The sequence below is a fragment of the Pleurodeles waltl genome, chromosome 5, assembly GCF_031143425.1.
Source record: "Pleurodeles waltl isolate 20211129_DDA chromosome 5, aPleWal1.hap1.20221129, whole genome shotgun sequence".
NCBI lineage: Eukaryota > Metazoa > Chordata > Amphibia > Caudata > Salamandridae > Pleurodeles > Pleurodeles waltl.
This window is the reverse complement of record NC_090444.1, coordinates 831,160,411-831,184,033: the sequence shown is the minus strand read 5'-3', so window position 1 is coordinate 831,184,033 and position 23,623 is coordinate 831,160,411. Positions and strand designations below refer to the sequence as shown.

Below are 23,623 nucleotides of genomic sequence, written 5' to 3'. Positions count from 1 at the left end.
CAATGGCAAGCTGTTGGTGGAATTCCCTATTGGCAGAGGCACTAGACAGGGCTGCCCACTTTCTCCCCTCCTATTTTCCCTTGCGCCGGAAACCCTGGCCTGCCAGATCCGTGAAAATCCTGATATAAAAGATTTCAGATCCTCTGACTCCCCTTTAGTAGAGGAAAAAATCTCCTTGTATGCGGATGACATACTCTTATATTTAATCCACCCATCCCCCTCACTCCCTGCTATCTTTCGGATCTTTGAGACATACGGTACCCACTCTGGGTACACCATAAACTAGACAAAATCCATACTCTATTCAAACCATTTGACCAAAACAGATTATGTCACCCTCCATGATTTAGCCGGGCAACTGAAAGTGACAAGAGATGGCTTTAAATACCTGGGTATCTATACAACACTCAACCCTATTAGAAGCATGGCAGATAATATTGGCAGGGCTATAGAAGATTTTTAAGCAGATGCAAAATGGTAGAAAACGTTCCCCCTTACGCTGATGGGCAAAGCAGCCCTTTTTAAGATGATCATCCTCCCCAAATTTCTTTATATACTGCAATACACTTACCATAAGCTGTCTGATGACCTCTACACCACAGTTGACAGAGAGCTTAGAAAAGCTCTTGTGGAATGAGAAGCACCCCACAATACGTCTACAGTTGCTGCAATTAAATTGTTACAATCGAGGTATTGTTCTACCCAATCTTAGAGCATACTACTGGGCTGCTCACCGGATGGTCATCAATGACTGGGGTTGTGTGGAGGGAGATCATCCTGCTTATGCATTGGAAAGGGCACAATTTGAGAAACACTCTTTTGCATTATCTTTATGGGGTGGCAGGAGTGGGACGCTTGCTGCCTGCTACACAGGTGACCATTGAGGTGTGGCACAGAACCAATAAATGTAAAGGGTGGATGGATAAAATCACGAGGAAAACCCTGTGGTGGGTGAGCAGGACATTTAAGGAAATAGGAAAACTGAGAGGCTTCCATGGATGGGATAACATAGGTATCTCCAAGGTAGGAGAGTTACTGCCCGAAGGGGATCTTATACCCTTTCCTTCGCTTGAACAAGAATACCAGATCCTAGACACACAATACTTTAAGTATCTTCATGCAACATGCATGGAGAGCGGAAGCAATTCCGGCTGACCAACCGGAATACTTGCCCTTAGAAGGCAGGCTCCTGATAGAGGAAATACTTGAAAAAGCAGTATTGACCATATCTAAAAATTGCAATAACTATATGCCTGACACCCTACAAAAACTTGTGGGCAAACTGGAGGAGGTAGATTGGGAAGCTGCACTCATGTTTCCTAGAGAAGTGGCGATTAAGGCCAGGCTCCGACTCATCCAATTCAATATACTACATAGAATTTATTATGATAGAGTACGCCTCTATAGGATGGGACGAGCTCCCTCTCCCCATTGCCTGCACTGTAATGCTCAGGGCAGAAATTTTTATCACACCCGTTGGAATTGCCCGGTAATGCGTTCATACTGGAGCATACTACTGGCTGAGCTGGGCAAGATACTTGAGACAGTAATCCCAGAAGACCCCAAATATGTTTTATTAGGCATACCCGATGACATTGATCTACCTCGCATGAAACTACTATTATGTAACCATGGCTCGGTAATAGCCAAGAGAGATCTGGCAAAATACTATGGGGCACCTTGAAAACCAACCCTGGCGGAATAGAAGCGGGGATGGATTTATATATGTCAGCGGAAAGAGTGGTCTATGACAGCAGAGGTTGCTCACGTAAATTTCAGAATATATGGAGCGCCTGGATCAATTATTATGACTTTCTTCCAAGACCAGATTCTAACTCTCAACAAGATGACTAAGGTGTAAACTTAATGCTACTTAAATGTGTTAGACCTGACAGCCTTAGGGTCGTCACCCCTAGCTTTTTGCCTTCCTCCCTCCACTTTTGAGATACTGATTTTGATGGTTTTTAGACTCTGTGCACTTTACCACTGCTAAACAGTGCTGAAGTGCATCTGCTCTCTCCCTTTAAACATGATAGCGTTGGATTACACCTAATTGGGCTATTTAATTTACTTATAAGTCCCTAGTAGAGTGCACTATATGTGCCCAGGGCCTGTAGATTAAACGCTACTAGTGGGCCTGCAGCACTGATTGTGCCACCCACTTAAGTAGCCCCTTAACCTTGTCTTAGGCCTGCCATTGCAAGGCCTGCCTGTGTGTGCAGTCTCACTGCCAATTTGACTTGGCATTTAAAAGTACTTGCCAAGCCTAAAACTCCCCTTTTTCTATATATAAGTCACCCCTAGGGTGTGGCCTAGGTAACCCCTAGGGCAGGGTGCTGTGTATATGTAAAAGGCAGAACGTGTACCTATATAGTTTACATGTCCTGGTAGTGTAAAACTCCTAAATTCGTTTTTACACTACTGTGAGGCCTGCTCCCTTCATAGGCTAACATTGGGGCTGCCCTCATACATTGTTTGAGTGGTAGCTGCTGATCTGAAAGGAGTAAGAAGGTCATATTTAGTATGGCCAGAATGGTAATACAAAATCCTGCGGACTGGTAAAGTTGGATTTAATTATACTATTTAAGAAATGCCGCTTTTAAAAAGTGAGCATTTCTCTGCGCTTAAATCTTTCTGTGCCTTACAATCCACGTCTGGCTGGGTTTAGTTGATAGCTCCTTGTGCATTCACTCAGACACACCCCAAACACAGATACTCAGCCTCACTTGCATACATCTGCATTTTGAATGGGTCGTCCTGGGCTGGGAGGTTGGAAGGCCTGCTCATAACACAAAAGGACTGCCACATCCCCTACTGGGACCCTTGCAGACAGGACTGAACTGAAAGGGGACCTAGTGCACTTCTAAGCCACTATTTGAAGTCCCCCCCACTTCAAAGGCACATATGGATATAAAAACAGGGCCTTTGCCCTACCACCTCAGACACTTCCTGGAGAAGATACCTGAACCAGAAGCTGCACCCTGACAAGAAGAACTGCCTGGCTGCCCAAAGGACTCACCTGACTACTTTCTGAAGAGGACTGCTGCCTTGCTGTTGTCCTGCTGTCTTGCTGCTCTCTTGCTGTGCGGCAGAAGTGCTCTCCAAGGGCTTGGATAGAGCTTGCCTCCTGTTCCCTGAAGTCTCAGGACCAAAAAGACTGCTCTCCTGCAGTTGAAATCCCCGTGCAGAGAAAATTTGACGCCCTGCCTGCCAAGAACGACGCACAGCCTGCTCACGGTGAAAAATTCACCGCACCCCGAGACCAGAACGACGCAGCCCCGACTTCATGACAGAAGATCGACGCAGCGCCAGAGACGCGATTGGAACTTCGACTCACAGCCCTAATGGATCAACGCAAGCCGACTCTGAATGATGATGTCCGACTTCCTGAGAGGAAACGACGCAGCGCCTGTCGTGTGGAAGAAAATTCCACGCATCGCCTACCGGAATCGACGCAGCCCCTGTGACTTCGCTCTGCAAGCCCAGGATTCCACGCATCGTCCCCGGGGCATCTGAAAACCCCGCAACCTGAAGAGGATCCAAGTCAGCGCACCGGAAATCGATGCAACGTCTTCCCCATGTGAAAAATAGTGACACAAGTCCGTGTGCGAAGGGGCAAAACCGACGCACACTCACTGTTTTCCACACATCCCCTCCTCTGCGGTCCGTTGCGATGATTTGTCAATGCAAAAAAGGTACTTTGCCCTGCAAGAGGCACTTGTTGCTTCTAGAGCTTAAGACACTTTTTATTGCTTTTACAGTAATAGTTCAACTCTAAGACACTTGATATCACTTTCAGTGATATCCCTACATTTGCTTATTTCATCTTTAATCGTTTTGACCTGCATTTATCCAGATAAATATTATATATTTTTCTAAACACTGTGTGGTGTATTTTTGTGGTGTTATATTGTGGTATTGTATGATTTATTGCACAAATACTTTACACATTGCCTTCTAAATTAAGCCTGACTCCTCAGTGCCTGACTTACTTGGACAGGGGTTAACCTGACTGCCAACCAAAGACCCCATTTCTAACAAAATGTCTGTAATGCTAAGCAAAATGTAAGCTTAATAGGCGATACCCAATTGATATCGCTGTCCTCAACAAGATTGTTAGTGGCTGATTGGTCTTCCATGTTGTCCGTGATTCAGTATTGGAATGCTGTACAAGAAATTAATGTTTTGCTGTTTCTTTAAAGAAATCTAATAAACCAATTTATATATAAAAAAAGGTTTGATGATGAAACATAAGATATGGTCTCCAAAAATTGAATGCCAGTGCCCACCTCATTCAACAAACTACACAAATTAGGCACTGTTGATGCCCTCAATAGCCACAGTACAGAGGACTGTGGAACACCCAGAGGTTTTTTGCCCCAGTATAAACAGGTCCCCAAGTCACAATCCATATAACTTTGAAGTTTGAAATTTGGTCACAACCATAGCACAACACAAAAAGGCATCTGCTGCTCAGAAATGTTACAACGGAGAGGAAGATTTCTTAACCCCTACGCTGCTGTGCCTCCCCCATTGCCCTCTTCCCTGAGTGCTGAGCCGCTTTTCAGCTACATGGGGTACTTCATTCTAAGGTCTCCATAACATTTTGTCCAGGTAAGGTATTCACTGCAAATCTGTGTCCTTTTTTTCCAACATCCTGAGGATTGTAAAGGTACCCAGGGTTTCTGGATTTACCCTGGAGGGGACCAAGAGAAAAGCCAAAATACAGCTAAATTTTAAGTTTTGGGGGAAATATAAAGGAAAAAGTGCTCTAGATAAGTGTCTGTTTTTTTTAATAAAAATGGCATCAACAATGGTTTGCTGTGCTAAAGTCGCCATCTTCCCAGCTTTCAGGAACATGCAGAGGTGAATCAAAAAAACAATTTCTTCACCATGGCTTTGGCATTTTTTAAAGAGGTTGTGTGTTTAACCGACTTCGAGTTTGTGGTTAAAATCAGTGTGAAACCCATGGGTGATCCAGAAAAGTTATATATTTCTGAAAAGTGGACAAAAGTCTGAATTCAGCAAGAGGCCACATTGTAGATCCCTGAGGTTTTCCCAAAGAAACTATGGGCCTGATTCACAACGGTGACAGATAGCCCATCCGCTGACATCTAAATCCCATTGAATATTATGGGATTTCGATTTTAGTTGTGACGGGCTAACCCATCCGCCACGTGTAATCTGTCCGCCAAGTTCTAAATCAGGCTCTAACTGTTAAAATAAAGAAATACTGCAAAAGAGTAGTAAAAAAACAGCCATTTCTGACAATATTTTCATCTGTAACTTTTTGTCACAATGGCCGATTTACAAAAGAAATGTACCATTACATTTGCTAGACCCATTTTGGTTGTGGAGAAATATAAAGACAGTAGGTTCTACAAAAACCAGAGGTACCCAGAGCCAACAACTGAGCTGCACTGTACAATGGATTTTCAATGTGTACTGAGCATATACCAATTCATATGGTAAAATATGTAGAGTGAAAAATAGCTATCAAGGTAACCAATTTATTTCTGAAATGGACAAAAGATATGGAATGTAGGAGCAGTGGTTATTCGTACATCTCTACATTTGTGGGTAACCATAGGAGCACATGATTTAGAGGGTATTTTTCAAAATATCTTCTTTCTTAAACACTGGCTTACATTTGAAATGCAGCAAAATCCAATTGATAATAACAAATATCCTACTATTCAATGCTCCCACATGTCTTCTGATACAAATGACACCTCACTTGTGTGGGTAGGCATAGCGTACACCGCAGTAAAATACCCAAAATACAACATGGATACATCACATTTTTCCCTCAAAACTGAACCACTTTTTGCAAAGTGAGTAGCTGTAGATTGTGGGCCCTGGTTCAGTCAGTACCTAGGGAAACCAAGCAACCCTGTACATTTTTAAAACCTAGATACCTAGGGATATTCAGGATTGGGTGACTTGTGTGGCTCTCGCCAGGCTGTTTTACCCGGAATCTCTTGCAAACCACGAACTTTGACAAAAAAACTAATTTTCCTCATTTCTGTGATGGAAAGTTCTGGAATCTGCAGGGAGCCACAGACTTCCTTCCCCCCAGCATTCCCCTAAGTCTTCCAATAAAAATGGAACCTCACTTGTGCGGGTACGCCTAGTGCCTGCAACAGGAAACAGCCCAAAACGCAACATGGATTCATCTAATTTTTCCACTCAAAGATGACCCTTTTTTTGCAAAATGGGTAGCTGTGGACTTTGAGCTCTAGCTCAGCGGGCACCTAAGGAAACCTAGCAAACTTGCACATTTTTAAACATTATACACCTAGGAGAATCCAGGTTGGGGTGACTTGCGTGGATCCCATTAACTTTGTTTGTACACAATGCCCTGCAAACGTAAAACTTTGCCTAAAATCATGCATTTTCCTTACATTTCTGTGATGGGAACTTCTGGAATCCACAGAAACCCACAACATTCTACCACACAGCATTACCCCACTAGTGTCAATAAAAACACTTCCCCATTTATGTGTCTGGGCCTAGTGCCCAGGACAGGAACGGATCAAACCAAGGTAAATAGGAGCCCTTGTGTGGGGACTCTTATTGACCTCGATTTGATACATTCCTGTCACTGACAGTAGGCCGGACCACCCAAGTGGCACAGAGTTTTTATTGGCACAAGTGGGGCAATGCTGGATGGTAGGAATTTTGTGGATTCCTTCAGATTCAAGACATTTGCATCACAGAAATGTGAGGAAAATGAGTGCTTTCAGGCAACGTTTTAGGTTTGCAGGGCATTGTGGATATGAAAACTTTATGAAATTCACACAAGTCACACCACCATGGAATCCCCTGGTTGTCAGCTTTTCAAAAATGTCTGTGGTTGGTGGATTTCCATGAGTGGCACCCGACCATGGCCCCAAATCCCACAGCTACCCCTGTTGCTAATCTCTCTTGTCCCACACACACAAGTGAGGTACCATTTTTTTGGGCGACTTGAGGGATTGCTGTGTGGTACGAATTCTGTGGTAACCCACAGATTCTTGGTGTTTTCCTCACAGAAATGTGAGGTAAAAGTGAGTTTATAGTCAACGTTTGAGATTTACAGGGCACTGTGGGTAAAACAATGGTGTGGGATGCATGCAAACTGCACTACCCTGATTTCTCCCAAATGTCTAGTTTTCACGAATTTCTGAGTCTGGTAGATTTTTCCAGGAGGATACTTCCCAAGCCCAAAACTTGTAGTTGTTCATCACTGCAAGTGGGATGATACTGGGAGTTAGCCAAACTTTCCAGGCATATATGTAAAAACAACACCCAAAAGAATCTAATGTCTTCTTGCTTGCCACTGGGATGGGATGTTTTAATCCACATGGGAGCAGAAAGACTCTTGAGGTTTTAGGGGTGAGGTGAGACCTTAGGTTAGGCTGGGAAAGACCCACCCCATTATTTTAATAATATATATATATTGCTGCCATACAATGGGATTTCTACCCTCTGGGGGCTGATTGGGGGTGATTACCCCCATCTGCCCCCAGGGGGGCAGAAAGACTCTCCCCATTTACTTAGGGTGGCAGCATAGCCATGCCCATGCTGGGCAGCCCTCGTGTCTATATTTAAAAAAAACAAAATCCCTGGCTTCTAGTGCACTTTCTGCCTCGGGATGAGGGGCAGGCCTGGGGTAATTACCCCAATCTGCATCCCAGTGGGGGCAGAAACACTATTGCCCCATTTAGTTGGGGTGGGAGCATGGCCATGGTGGGCAGCCCCAATCCCTAATACAATTCTGTTGGGCTTTCTGCTCCCCCTGGGGACAGATCAGGGTTAATAACCCCATCTCCCCCCTCCTGGGGGGGGGGCAAAAATACTGTTTCCCCTTTTATTTGGGGTGTATACATGGCCATGCCAGGTAGTCCCCCTTCCAAAAAAACTACAAAATTAATTCTTCCTGGTGTCTAATGAGGTTTCAGCCCCATGGTGGGCAGCCTGGGGGTGGTTGCCCCCATCTGCCCTCCAGCGGGGCCAGAAAGAGCACAACCCTTTACACAAAGGGACGCTCCACAATTCCTGGTGTTTAGTTGATGGATCCCTGCTTCGGGACTGCTTTCCTGTGGCAATCCCCAAGCAGGGATACACTGGGCAGAGGTACCATTGGAAAGGAGAGATTCTTCCCTTTCCATTGGTACCTCTCCCATTCGAATCAGTGATATATCCTCCAAGCAGTGATTCAGTGAAAGTAAAACAAGAACACCAGCTCTCTTTACTTTCATTTTTACTGTAATGAAGTCGCGGATGGTCACTGCAGTAAAAAAGAAAAAATGAAATCAGACTGCCCGGGAAGCTTTTTCCGAGCAACCTGATGTTAAAAAACCCATGAAGGAAACCCTTGGGGACGTTATTTACCACCTGAGCGTCGGCCAAAGGCCGAGACACGCATTGGGAATGTAATGCGGGGATCAGACGTTGGCTGACACACACACTTGCAGTGCAATTTCAGACTACCACAGAAACAGCTAAAATGCTTTTGGAGTCCATGAGCATTGAATGATGTTGTGTTCTCGAATAAACATTCCCCATATTTAACCTCCAACACCTACAATTCTTCTTCTTAAGCTAAAGCATGGTGTGAATAATACCTTAAAATGCAACTCCAAACCCAAAATGCATGTTTACCTTTCACAAGAATCAATTTACTTGTTGATTCTTCTTTGGCCAATTTTGCAAAAATAACTTCATTCCTAAAATCAGCAACTCCTTCAAATGGCAACGCTAAACTTTTTCCTTGTAGTATTTCTTGAATGACATCTTTGCTTTCTGAAAGAGCATTGATGGCTCTGGTGAGACAAAAGAAAGGCTTTGTGTACTCAAAATGCAATGCATAGAAATCATTAGCAAACAAATGAGAAGAATAAAAAGTAAAATTACAGATTTGCTCACTTTGGAAGCATGCGCTTTAGTCTCCAGAGAGTGCCCAAGTATTTTGTTTGGCTTATTCTTCGATTATGCTTTTTTCAAACAAATTTTAATTTCTAAAATAATCTGCTATTAGCATTGGCAATGCAACTTCTGAAATATAGCAACCTTGTATTTTTTAGCATTACAGCTGCTAGGTGTCATTGTTTTCTTGATTAAATTCCATATTTGCACCAGGGGAAGCTCCTCCACAGTGGCGCGTTGCTCCCTTGGCTGAGCCAGCAGATGAAAAATTAAACAATAACTTGCTATTGTTTTAGTTTTCATCATTTTTCATATGCTGGCTAAGCCAGAAGGAGCAGGGAGGGGTGGGACTGGGCCAAGGGGAGGTGGGAGGGGGGAGGAGGGGAGAATGCACTAAGTGCGCATGTGTGTTTGGCCGGCTGTCTGAGGCCAGCCAAACACACATGCGCACTTAGGTTTCTCCAACCCGGCTGTATACACAGCCAGGCTGGAGAAACAGCACAGACCCCAGGCTTGTGTCTGAGCGGCAGTGACTGCCACTCAGACCAATCCTGATGCTGCTTAGATGCTATGTTTAGCATGTAAGCAGCGCCAGGATTGCTGGGGAGCCTTTGCTGGTGTCCCCAGCAAGAGCAGCAAGGTGGCAGCAGACGACGGACAGGGTGGTGCGGCGCGAGCTAAGTGTTTTTTTTTTTTATTTTTTTTTAAATGTTCCCCATTACCCTACTGCCCCCACCCCCTGACATATGCAGCAGCCGCGCCACTGATTTGCACTCAGCAGAACGGTTGAGTTCTTCCAGGAGTTGACAGCCAGAAGTTGATACACTATTATTTCAAGAACCTTAGAGCATTTTATTCCAATGGAGGACAGTCCAAGATGAAGTTGTATTGCCACAAATGCAAGTGTAAATCAGCTCCTAAGACATGAACAGTTTTTCTCCAAAACAGTGTCACAGCCATTACACGTAGCCTAGAGAGAAGCAGCAGCTACCGGATAAGTAAGAACAAAGAAAGATAGGTGCTTCCTCAGAGTTGAGGGAATGATGATTACTAAACAGAATGAAGTAGTGACCCTAGCACAGGGGTCTCCAATCTTTCCTCTAATGAGAGCTACTTATGTTCAATGAAAATCTTCCAGAGCATCTAATATTATTAGTGAAGTAGTGACCACATCCGACAAGATTACATTAGTAGCCATCCCTTTGCAAGATAACTAGCAGTGTTCACCTCAGTCCATTAGGCACAGTTGCAATCAGTATTGTGAAAAGGGTTTTGTCAATGCGGAATGCCTCTTTGTACGTAATACATAGGAGCTGTAGCTGCAATGCCCCCAGCACAAAGGTAATAATATTAGTGGTCTCCCCAATGCCTCATGATTTATCACTGAAATTATGTTTAGAAAATCAGCCATTTTCTCTAAATATTAGCTTATGAGTTCTGAAAATACACACATGTTCGTCTGGAATGTTGGTGTACATATATTCATTCAACCAAGTAAAAGCTTCTAATTTAGTAGGCTGGGCTGCACACAGGAGAGCTACTCACAAGTAGCTCACAAGCTACTTGTTGAAGAAGCCTACCCTAGCAGGTTGCAGAGGGGCTCCTTTAGCTGCTCCACAGGCAGAAGCACATTTCCAAGCATGCCTCAAGCAATCTTGGGGAGAGGAGGGGAAGTCACCTGTCTTTATCAATCAATTCTCACACAGCAGCTCAAGTTCTGGCACCCCACCTACAGATAGTGACATCATCCACAGGCACCTCGGGGGACCTTAACGCATTGGACTACGCTATCCATCAGGTCTCCCGCTGCTGTGGATCACATCATCTCTTACAGGATGCCACCGACTGAGAAGAGACTAGCCTTTGAGGATGATTATGGCTGTTCAATCTCAGCCTGTCACATCAAAACTAAGCATATACTTATGAAATATGCTGTTGCAGTTACATGCAAATTATGGAATTTGCAGTGCATTTAGGACCTACCACTTGTCGCCATTCACAGGTTTCACAAGATAGCAGAACTTGTCTGAACCATAATGATTAAACACCAGAACCCCTGTTTTGGAAGATATCATAGACCAAACACACGTTTTGAAGGGGGAACTCCTTGAGAGTCTTAGGCTGGAGGACAAACTGAATGATATGGCTGTGATAAGTATGTCAAATAGGCCTTCACAGGAAAAGAGGATCAACAGGACCAGTCCAAGCACAATAAACTAAGGCCTTCATTATGAAATTGGCAGTAAGTACCGCTTCCCGCCATGCTGACTGCCGCCAACATACCGCAGCGGCGGCAGATCACCGCTACCCATATTATGACACACACATAGCAATCCGTCACTATACAGCCACACACACAAGTCCGCCAGCCCAAAGGTCGGTGATAAACTGGCGGTAGCAAAACCCACACCGTTACGCATACAGAACTACGCCCACAACATTATGATCCACGAATCACCACGGCAGAGATTCAATGGTGGTAAACCATTGCCGCTGCATACCTCCGCGCTCAAATTACACACATACATACAAAACACCACCACATTGGACAATTCAAACTACACACACCTGACACCCATTCACACACCACATCCACACACCCACATCACTATAAAACACACACCCACATTACCCACAACCCTTTACGAATACAAACAAGTGCCACAAGAGAGATAGCAAGACCACAGACAAGACCACAGCCACACACCACCATCACCTATACACCATCCACGCACCTTACATCACACACCCCAACACATCACCTACACACCCTCACCCACACCACTCACACTACACCCATGGCATCACAACAACACCCCAGGCTCTCAGAGGAGGAGCTAAGGGTCATGGTGGAGGAAATCATCCGGGTAGAGCCACAGCTATTTGAATCAGGTGCAGCAGACATTCATTGCAAGGAAGATGGAGCTATGGCGGAGAATCGTGGACAGGGTCAATGCCGTGGGACAGCACCCCAGAACAAGGGATGACATCAGGAAGAGGTGTAACGATCTACGGGGGAAGGTGCGTTCCACAGCAGCAAGACACCATTTAGCTGTACAGAGGACTGGGGGTGGACCTCCACCTCCTTCCCCACAACTAACAACATGGGAGGATCAAGTCTTGGCAATCGTGCATCCTGAGGGCCTGGCCGGAGTAGGAGGAGGACTGGACTCTGGTAAGTCAAATCTATATTACTATCACCCCCCCCCTACCTGCATGCCATCACATACCCCTACCCTTAGCCTCACTCCCATCACTCCACCACCTCCCACACAGCCCACCATCACAACCTCCACATCCCAATACCAAGCCCTGCATGCAACACCAATGCATGGACACCCATCACAGACCTGCATGGACACCTATCACCGCTGCATGCACACTAGAGGGAAACAGATAACAATTCACACAAGGCAAAGCTGCCAGGGCAAATACAACCTTAGAGGGCAACACACCCATGCATAAGATGTCACACGCAGAAACAATAACACTGCATTTACCTCCCCACAGGTCCCCAACCCAATGTCCCCGAAGAGGAGATGCCAGCAACATCCAGCCCCCCCCCCCCACAAGAGGCCCACAGTGAACGACAGCAGCTCTAGACACATGGATCTGGATGACCAACCTGGCCCATCAGGGATCTCCGGACAGCCGGTTACCCAGTCACAGTCCCATACCACCACCGAGCCTCCCCCCTCAGGAAATACCAGCACAGTACCCACCCAGCGGGCCCATACGTCTGCCCCAGGACACGTCAATTTGCAGTGTGTCCACCACTACAGGGACCCCAAGCCACCCCACAAACACAGGACGATCAGGGACCTGGGGTCAGTGGCAGTGGGCACAGGGTCAGGGGACAGAGGCACAGGACAATAGGGAAGCTGGGAGGACTGCTGTGCGACAGGGGGAGGACAGGCCCAGGAACCGACTCTCCAGGAGGCACTCACCAAGATCCTGAGAGCATACCACCATTCACAGGAGACGATGGGCCAGATACAGGACAAAATGCAGGAAAACCAGTGGCTGCAGGAGGGACAGTACCTGGGGATAAGGGAGGATAAAAAGGACATAAACACCACCCTGGTCACCATTGGAGGGGTGCTGGCAGACATGGCCAACACCATGAGGGAGGCAGTGGCACACCACTGGCCCCTACCACTAGCCAAACCGATGAACAGCCCTCCATCTCCACTGCCGCTAATGGACAGGAGGCCCAACAGGCCACCAGCACCCCTCTCCCTGCAGAAGGAGAACCACCTCGCAAACGGTCCCCGTGATCCAGGCAGAAGCCAGAGACTATTGCCAAGACCCCCGCCAGGAAATAAGGCTCTCCTGAATGTCACCCTCGTGTCCCACCCTGTCACCCTGTCCACCTTGAACTGCCATTGCTCCTCTTGTTATGCCCCCTTGGACAATGCACCTGTGATCCACATGGACTGGGCTCTATCCTGGACTTTCCTCCACCATCAACCCAGCCCATTGCACATCCCCCTCTACATATTAGCACTTAAATAAACATCCTTTGAAAAAAATACAAGTATGGAGTGTGTCAAATGATTTAACTATGTATTCGTATAACAAGGTATAAACACTGCAATACAACTGTACAGTAATGTATACATAGGAATGACCTGTAGTTGGCTGCAGTCAACACACCAGGATTGATAGTGGGGCACAAATATCTGCAAGTAGAGATGCGAAAGGATACAGTGTGTGGGCATAGAAGTAGGAAAATTAGCCTGCCAGTGAAAATGTCAAACACAAAACTGTCAATTAAAAGTGAAGTTACACTGTCTTACCTGTGTGTCATTGGAAGTATTGATGAAGTATTGCACTTCTGTTGTCCTCATCCTCATCCTAAGCCTCCTCATCTTCACTGTTCACAGGGTCCACTGCTGCCACACACCCATCTCCAGCCTCATTCTCCTGCAGAAAAGACACCTGACGACGTGAGGCAAGGTTGTGCAACATACAGCATGCCACGGTGATCTGGCAGACCTTCTTGGGTGAGTAGCAGAGGGAACCACCTGTGAAATGGAGGCAACGAAACCTAGCCTTCAGGATGCCGAATGTCCTCTCTATAATTCCTCTTGTTCGCCCATGTGCCTCATTGTAACGTTCCTCTGCCCTTGTCCTGGGATTCCTCACAGGGGTCAGTAGCCATGAGAAGTTGGGTTAACCAGAGTCACCTGCAAATATCGAGGAACAACTGTTAGCCACACTCTAACCCTTAGGGCCCACACCATACCCATACCACAACATCCACTGGCTGGGAACCAGGGCTCACCTATTAACCACACCTGGTGCCTCTGGAGTTTAGCCTTCACATATGGGATGCTGCTCTTCCTCAGGAAAGGGGCATCATGCACAGACCCAGAATACTTTGCATTGACATGGGAGATGTACTGGTCCGCCAGGCACACTATCTGCACATTCATTGAGTGAAAGCTCTTTCGATTTTGGAACTTCTGTTAATTTCTCCGGGGAGGACAAATGTAATATGCGTACCATCAGTTGCCCCAATAATGTTGGGGATATGTCCCATTGCATAGAAATCAGCCTTCACTGTGGCCAAATCCTCCACTTGGGGGAAAACGACATAGCTGCGCATGTGTTTAATCAGGGAAGACAACACTCTGGTCAGCACTATTGAGAACATTGGTTGTTACATTCCTGCTGCCAAGCCCACTGTCACTTGGAAGGAGCCAGTTGCCAGGAAATGGAGCACAGATAGCAGTTGCACAAGAGGGGGGATCCCGGTGGGGTGACGGATAGCAGATATCAGGCCAGGCTCCAATTGGGCACACAGCTCTGTGACTGCCCTGTCCAGTCTATAGGTGAGGATAATGTGTCTGTCCTCCATAGTTGCAAAGTCCACCAGGGGTCTGTACACTGGGGGATGTCTCCATCTCTTATTCATCCACAGCCGTTACAATCTACGGGGCAAACCGGTGAGCAGCTGGTCAGTATCTCATATTTCCAAACACTACACTGCATTGCATGTTGTGACTGTAACAGTATATTGTTGGATAGGTCCAAATGGTGCTTATGTGTACTGTGATGCAGATAGGTGCCATGGCCTGTCCTGCCCCCTGAAATGGCGTCCACCTGTGCTGTATGGAGGGACATGTGGAAATGAGGTAATTCCGTTGAAGTTGTGTGCCGTTGCGGGAGGCGGTCAAGAACCATCGTGCAACTCCTCACAGGTTATCATTGGGCCCTATGGGTTACAGTAGCCAATGGTGATGTACGCTGGCGGTGACGGTACGCTCTACCGCGGACGTGACCACCATTTTCCATCTGTTCACTCACTTGCTACCTGACCTTCAACAGGAGAGGACCTACACTGCATGCTGCTGTGACCTGTGTCTGGAACGGACCATGGCTCGTGTCACTGGGAAAAGGGCCCCTGCCTTCACCGCGGCGGAGTTGGAGAGACTGGTGGATGGGGTCCTACCCCAGTACCGAATGCTCTATGGGCCTCAAGACCAACAGTTGAGTACACTGTGAACACGATGCATGGGGCAGGAATGCATGGAGTGCTGTATGTGAAGGCCTCGTGTAGGGGGTGGTTGGTGGAAGGGCCCTGGGCAGCATGCTGCATGTATGTGTGGCCATGGCTGTGCGTAAGGGGATATGAAGGGCTATGGTGGGCCATAAGTGTAACAGGCAGGACGGCAGGACTAATATCTTTTGCTGTGTCCATTTCCCTGCAGGTCAGCACCCATAAGAAAAAGGATATGGCGTGCCATCGCCAAGGACGTGCGGACCCTGTGGGTCTACAGCAGGCAGAGCACCCACTGTCGGAAACAGTGGGAGGACCTGAGACGCTGGGCACGGAAGACGGCAGAGGTCCAGTTAGGCATGGCCTCCCAACGAGGAAGGGGTGCCCGCCGAACCCTGACCCCCCTGATGGCCCGCATACTGGCAGTGGCCTTTTCCGGAGCTGGATGGGAGCTTGGACGCATCACAGCAGCCTCAAGGGGGTGAGAACAGTGCCCCAATATACTACTTGCGCCTGGTGGGGTGGTATCTGGGTGGGGATGTGGGCCTGTGAGTGCCCCTAGGCCAGGCCGGACACTGCAGGGTAGGTCCCATGTTGGGCAGGGTCTGATGTAAACTTCCTCCAAGCAAGCTAGTAGGCATCCACTACTGGGCAGGGGTCTGTGGGTCTCAGGTATGCTGCAATTGGTGTTAGGTGCCCATGTCCATGGGCTGGTGACTAGCATTGTGACTGGTAGTGCATTGCCTCGTGTGTAGGACTGTTCCCTGTGTGTGTGTTTCGTATACGCCAACAAGTTTACCCTTTGTCTCTCCCCCCTTTTTGTTTTGTCACCCTGTCATTATGTGCATTAGCATTATCTGGCGGGGGAGCGATGGCACCGGCGACGGAGGGAGCTGCATCCCACAGGGCCCAGGAGGCCGAATCCACCAACGGTGAGGGCACCAGTGGGGCGGAGGGCGAGGGGAGCACCATGGCAGAGACTGGAGTGGACAGTTCGGACAGTGATACCTCCTCCAATGGAAGCTCCCTGGTCGTGGCGGACACCTCTGTGCCCACCCCAACTACAGGTACAGCCGCCATCCCCTGTACCAGCACCGCCCTCCCAGCAGCCCCTCAGCGAGTTTCCCGTGCCCACTCACCCAGGAGAGTGGTCATCTCCTTCGCCCCAGGCACCTCAGGCCCTGCCCCAGTTAGCCCAGCTGCCCTGAATGAGGAGGCTATTGACCTACTGCAAACCATCTCTGTTGGGCAGTCAACCATTGTGAATGCCATCCAGGGGCTGGCAGCCCAAATGCAACAGACAAATGCATTCTTGGAGGGCATTTACACTGGCATGGTGGCCCAACAGAGATCAACACAGGCTCTGGCCTCCTCTCTGATGGCAGCCATTGTCCCTGTTTCTAGCCTCCCCCCTCCAACTTCCTCTACCCAACACCATTCCCCTCGACCCCAACCTATCCCAAGCACACAGGCAGACCAGCATGCACACAAGACAACATACAGGAGTGGTTCAGGCAAACACAAGCACCACACATCATCCCACAGGCACTCACACAAACACTATCCGGATGCAGACATACCAACATACACTGCCTCCACTGTGACCTCTCCTCCTCCTCATCCACCTCCCTCCCAGTTATGTCTACACTCGCACCTGCATGCACTACATCCTCATCCACTCCCACCATCACCATCACGCCTATCACTACACGCCCCTCACTGGCAGTCACCACCCCCACATCCATGCACACGTCCCCTGTGTCCTCTCCCACGGTGTCTGTGCCCCCTCCTCCCAAAGTACACAAACGCAAGCACTCAGACACCCAACAGCAATCCACCTCACAACAGCATCCAGCCCATGCACCTGCACCAAAACACAGCAGACGGACACCTCCTACAACCACTTCCTCTTCCTCCACTCCCAAACCTTCACCCTCTACCCGCCCCAATGTTCCTAAGAAGCTTTTCCTCTCCACCGTTAACCTCTTGCCCTACCACTCCCCTCCCACCCCCGTCCTTCACGTCGGCCCAGGGTGGTCAGAACCCAGGCGAGCACCTCAGCCACCCATTCCATGGTCACAGTAGTGTCAACAGCTACTCCAGGTGAGAAAGGATAATGGGCACCAGGCAGCCACAAAGGGTGCCTGCACCAGGTGCTGGAAGGAAGGCTAAGGAGGCACCATCAGCTGCGTCAAGGAAGGGCAAGGAGGCACCCCCAGCTGCATCAAGGAAGGCAAGGAGGCACCCCCAGCTGCTTCAAGGAAGGGCAAGGAGGCACCCCTAGCTGCTTCAAGTAAGGGCAAGGAGGCACCCCCAGCTGCTAAAGGGCAGGGCAAAGAGGCCCCCCGAGCTGCTACAGGGAAGGGCAAGGAGCAATCCCCGGTTTCTGACCGGAAGGGCAAGGGGCCTGCACCAGCAGGCAAGAAGGACAGGAGGCCTGGTGCTGGGACTCATTCGGAGCCCTCACCACCAACCATGGTGGTTCAGCCATCCAAGGCTACCGAGGAAGGGCTGAAGCCTCCCCCCACCACTGCTAGCACCGCCACCAGCCCCACTGGCAGCAGCCCCAGTGGGCAGCCATCCGAGGCTGCAGGGGAAGGGCTGGAGCCTCCCCCACCACTGCCAGCACCACCACTAGCACCACTGCCAGCACCAGCCGCCCCAGTGGGCAGCCATCCGAGGCTGCAGGGGATGGGCTGGAGCCTCCCCCCACCACTGCTAGCACCACCACTAGCACCACTGCCAGCAGTAGCAGCCCCAGTGGGCAGCTGTCCGAGGCTGCAGGGGAAGGGCTGGAGCCTCCCCCCACCACTGCCAGCACTGCCACCAGCACCACTGCCACCACTGAGCAGCTGTCACCACCGGCGGACAGTGTGTAGTCCTGCATCCATGGGCTGTTGTGTGGCCTGGCCCCTGCAAATCCTGTGGGTCTGACACCCAGCTGAGAGATTGTGACCTTGCACTCCCCAAGATCTGCATCACAGGGCACAATGCCCCCTCCAGAACTAGTGGAAGAAGCCATCCACTCACCCCATCCTCCACAGGATGAAGCTCACTGGACACAATGCCCCTCCAGAAGCAGTGGAGAAGCCATCCACTCACCCCATCCTCCACAGGAAGAAGCTCACTGTGCACAATGTCCCCTCCAGAAGCAGTGGAGAATCCATCCACTCACCCCATCCTCCACAGGAAGATACACACTGGGCACAATGCCCCCTCCAGAACCAGTGGAGAAGCCATCCACTCACCCCATCCTCCACAGGAAGAAGCACACTGGGCTCAATGCCCCTCCAGAACCAGTGGAAGAAGACATCCACTTGAGAGACTGTGGCCTTGCACTCCCCAGGACCAAGCAGTGGGCAAACCACCCACGTGACAGACTGTGGCCTTGCACTTCCCAGGACCAAGCAGTGGGCAAACCACCCACTTAAGAGACTGTGGCCTTGCACTCCCCAGGGCAAAGCAGTGGGCAAACCACCCACTTGAGAGACTGTGGCCTTGTACCCCCAGGACAGCAAACAGGGCATTTTGCCCCCTCCAGGAACAGTGGTGGTGTACCATCTTCCGGCGGAGGTGCCCCCCTATTCCACATCCCCCTGAGGTGCCTGTGTATTTTCGACCTGATGACCCTGCAGTTTTCTCTCCGTGTTGTTGCAGGAGTGAGGTGGGGCCTTGGCCTATGTGTTATGGCCCTGTGGCCCATGGACATTAAGGACTGGTCAGTGTCCCTACATTTGTAAATATGTATATAGGTTTTGATTTTGATGCACTTATTCATAGTATTTTATCGTATTACACTCACTTTCTTCAAATCTTTTTGTTCTTGCATTATTCCTGAAGAGTACTGGGTAGATATGTTATGTTGCTGCTTCTGGTTGTGTGTATGGTGTTGGGGGTGAGGGTGTGTGGGTGTGTGTGTGTGTGTGTGTTGCGTGGGGGTGTCACTCTCTTTTTCCTCCTCCCGCTCCCTTGTGTGCTAGGCAGCAGTACTCACCGTGGTTGTCTTTGCCGGCATGGTGTTCATAATGTAGCAGAAGGTAGACGAGCATGGGAAAAATTTGCAACTCAGGCTCCATGACGTCGTGGTTGTTCCCAGAGTCTCCACAGGTGAGTCCTTTAACTTCAGAGATCTGTTTCCGCCAGGCTTTTGATGTCGTTGGTACTGCCCCGGAAAAGGTGGTGGATAGGCCAGTCATAATACAGTGGGCGGAACATAGTCTTCCGCCTGGCTGTTGGCGGTTACGGCCCTGGTGCTTGTTGATTCCATGATTCCATGATTCCACCCTGGCGGTCGGTGTGTTAAAGTGGCTGTCTGTCTGAGCGGTTTCCGCCATGGTCATAATTCCATTTTTGTTTATGCCGACTTGTTGGCGGTATTACCACCGCTTTATCACCGACTGCCAGGGTTGTAATGAGGGCCTAAGTCTTTAGGAGGTTCGCAAATATACTATGAGGGACCTGGAAGTGTTTACGCAACAATTCAGTAAGAGGTCATGCACTACTTTGGTTTTATCATATAGCTTGTTGGTAGAAAGATCACATACATCACTTAGCCCTAAGCCAGACCAAAGCACTCAGTATAGGCAGGATCCTGAAGCATAGAGCCTGTGATGCCATACAAAGATCAGCCATGGAAGGTGGCAAACCCCATGAAAAAGATACCATGGTGAATCGCAACACCGACTACATTGTATGTGTACAATAAGCAACCAGACAGACCACAGCAGCATGTGCTACTTTAACAATGAAAACATGAATTAAGCCATTTTACACCCAGTACAGGTGAAAGATATAGCAAATGACAGGCCCAAATGTATCACTTATCCAAAAGCAGCACCTCTGACTGTGGAAAAAGAGTCGAAGGACAGCCGCATGGCAAGTCTTTTAACAAGCATATTGCGCCATTAACTGGAGCAGCGTGCTGATGCTTTCACATTTTATTTACCTGTGATGGTGTACTTCAGTGCCAAATTGTATGGTTAGATCCCTTCAAAACCACATTCAAGCTAATAAGGCTAAAAACAGACACATGCAACTATTCTCATAGATGTCCGAAAAGGATATTTGAATATTGACAGTATACATGCGTAGTTCTAGCTCATGATTTTAAATTGCAAATGCGTATTTATCACAGCCGAGCAATAACAAAAAATGTCAAACATTTTTACTGCATCTCAAACAAGACTGGCAGTTTACAGAACATCACTGCTGCACAGCCATGAACCATGCAGCATGTCATAAACACTTATTGCAGTTACCCCCCCACTTTTTGCCTGACATTGATGCTGACTTGACCGAGAGTGTGCTGGGATCCTGCTAACCAGGCTGCAGCACCAGTGTTCTTTCCCTAAACCTGTACCATTGTTTCCACAATTGGCACACCTCTCGTACACAGATAAGTCCCTTGTAAAGGGTACCAGTGGTACCAAGAGCCTTGTGGCCAGCGAGGATCTGTAAGGGCTGCAGCATGTGTTGTGCCACCCTAAAGGACCCCTCACCAAACACGTACACACTGCCAAAGCAGACTGTGTGTGCTGGTGTGGAGAAAAAGGCAAAGTCGACATGGCATCCCTCTCAGGGTGCCTTGCCCACAAAACACTTCCTGTGGCATAGGTAAGACACCCCTCCAGCAGGCCATATAGCCCTAAGGCAGGGTGCACTATACCATAGGTGAGGGCATAGCTGCATGAGCCAATATGCCCCTACATTGTCTAAGTCCATTCTTAGACATTGTAAGTGCAGTGTGGTCATATTAAGTAGATGGTCTGGGAGTTTGCCATTACAAACTCCACAGCTCCACAACGGCTTCACTGAATACTGGGAAGTTTGGTACCAAACTTCTCAGCACAATAAGCCCACACTGATGCCAGTGTTGGGTTTATTTTAAAAAGCACACAAAGGGCATCTTAGCGATGCCCCTTGTATTTTACCCAATCCTCTAGTGTAGGACTGACTGACTGGTCTTGGGCAGCCTGCCACTAGCAGACAAGTTTCTGACCCCATGGGGTGAGGACCGACCTTTTTGCTCTCTGAGGCCAGAAACAAAGTCTGTTCTGGGTGGAGGTGCCCCTGCAGGAAATGTAACACCTGGCGGTGAGCCTCAAAGGCTCAGGCCTTCGGTCACAGTGCCCCAGAGCACTCCAGCTAGTGGAGATGTCCACCCCCTGACAAACAACCACTTTTGGCAACATGTTTGGCAGGAAACTTAGGAAAAGCAAGGAGGAGTGACCACTTCAGCTGGGACCACTCCTAAGGTGTCCCGAGCTGAAGTGATCCCCTCCCTGCAGAATCTTCCATCTTGGTTTGGAGGACAGAAACCAATAGGGTTAGAAATGTGGCCCCCCTCCCTAAAGGGAGTGGGCACACAAAGGGTGTAGCCACCCTCAGGGACAGTAGCCATTGGCTACTGCCTTCTGACCCCTGTAACACCCCTAAATCTAGTATTTAAGGGCTTCGCTGAACCCAAATCGTCAGATTCTTGGCGACCTAACAAGAAAGAAGAACGACTGCTAAGCTGAACCCCCAGCAAAAAAGATGGAAGACGCAAACTGACTTGGCCCAAGGCCTACCGGCCTGTCTCCTGCTTCAAAGAACCTGCAACAAGAAAGTGACGCATCCTGCGGGACCAGCGACCTCTGCCAAGCTCCAGAGGACTGCGCTACATCACAAATGACCAAGAACTCCCGAGGAGAGTGGACCTGTCCAAGAGGAAACTACACCACAGGACTCCAGAGCCTCCCCAGATCTGTGAGTCCTGACCACTCTGCACCCGACGCCGATGGCCAGTGGCCAGGTGGCCCAACTGGCTAGAAAGGATCCCCAAGTGATTCCGAGTAAGTGCCCACCCTGGGTTGACCTCTCCTGCCCCTCACAACGACACCTGCAGTGTGAATCCAGAGGACCACCCTGACCGCGAAAGCTCCGGACGAAGATATCAGACACCTAAAGGTACACTGCACGCGCAGCCCCCAGGCTTTGGAGAACCCGACCACTAGTGCAGAAACACTCAGCAGGCGGCCCTCCTACTTGTCCAGACTGTGGTTTTCCCAAACCCAACCCCCTGGACCCAGCCTACAACATCCAAGTGACCCCCGGGGTTCCCTCAATGGAAAAACATTGGGAGCTCGATGCTCTGTTTGCACCCTGCACCCAGCCGCCCCTGTGCCGCTGAATGTGTGTGTTTGGTGCCTACTTGTACCCCCACCCCGGTGCTCCTCTGAATCTTCCAGGTATGCCCTCCAAAGATGGAGGTACTTACCGGCCAGCAGATCTGAAAACGAGTGACCCCAGTCTTCATAGGAGCCCATGTTAAATTTACCTCAACTTAGACCTCTGCACCCAGCCGGCTCCGTGTTACTGGTGGTGGGTGTTTGAGGTTAACTTGAACCCCGACCTGTGGACTTCCTAACCCCCAGAGATTGGAACTGTAAGTCAAGTACTTATCTGTAAATCATACTGACTTTTCTTTCCCCCTGGAACTGTTTATCAAAATTGCACTGTGTCAACTTTTAAAACAAATAACTGCCATTTATTCTTAAACTGTACAACTTATCGATCTCAAAGTCATATTGATTCTTATGTGAAATACGTATGTATTAATGTACTTACCTGCAACTTGAATCTTGTGTTCTAGAAATAAATTAAGAAAAAATATTTTTGCGAAAAAAAATAATTGGCCTGGAGTTAAGTCATTGAATGTGTGCTTCTATTGTCTTTGTGTGTACAACAAATGCTTTGCACTACCCTCTGATAAGTCTAACTGCTCGACCACACTGCCACAAAAGAGAGCTTTAGTATTATCTACTTTAGCCTCTGTTAAGCTTCTGCAGAGCCCCTGGACTCTGTGCACACTTAATCTCATTTTGAATTAGTGTATACAGAGCAAGCTTCCCACACGTACCATTTACAAAGAATATTGTGAAAGGTAATATGTTTAAACTTGAACCAGCTTCAGACCGTTTAGCTAATTTCACTAATCAAATAAACACTAGATGGCACTAAATGTCCAGAAAAAAAGAGAATTAATTAACTGTATGACAATATAAGTTTAATACCATGCTCCTATACTAGCACGATAATTATTTTTTATTTGATAAAATACCAAATGTCACCTTAAAATCACACACTGACACTGATTATGGGGGTCATTCTGACCTTGGCGGTCCATGACCGCCATGACGGAGTGCGGTGGAAGCACCGCCAACAGGC

At 48.5% G+C, this 23,623-nt stretch overlaps 1 protein-coding gene across 6 annotated transcripts in view; it reads right to left on the bottom strand.

Annotated features, from left to right (window-relative positions):
- The window catches only part of AKAP7 (A-kinase anchoring protein 7), a 1,205,386-nt gene that overhangs the window by 768,944 nt on the left and 412,819 nt on the right, over positions 1–23,623 (bottom strand). For all 6 annotated transcript variants that reach the window (XM_069234874.1, XM_069234875.1, XM_069234876.1 and 3 more), the window contains exon 5: positions 8,647–8,807. In XM_069234874.1, the coding sequence (XP_069090975.1) occupies positions 8,647–8,807 (161 nt within the window). The remainder of the gene's footprint in view (positions 1–8,646; positions 8,808–23,623) is intronic.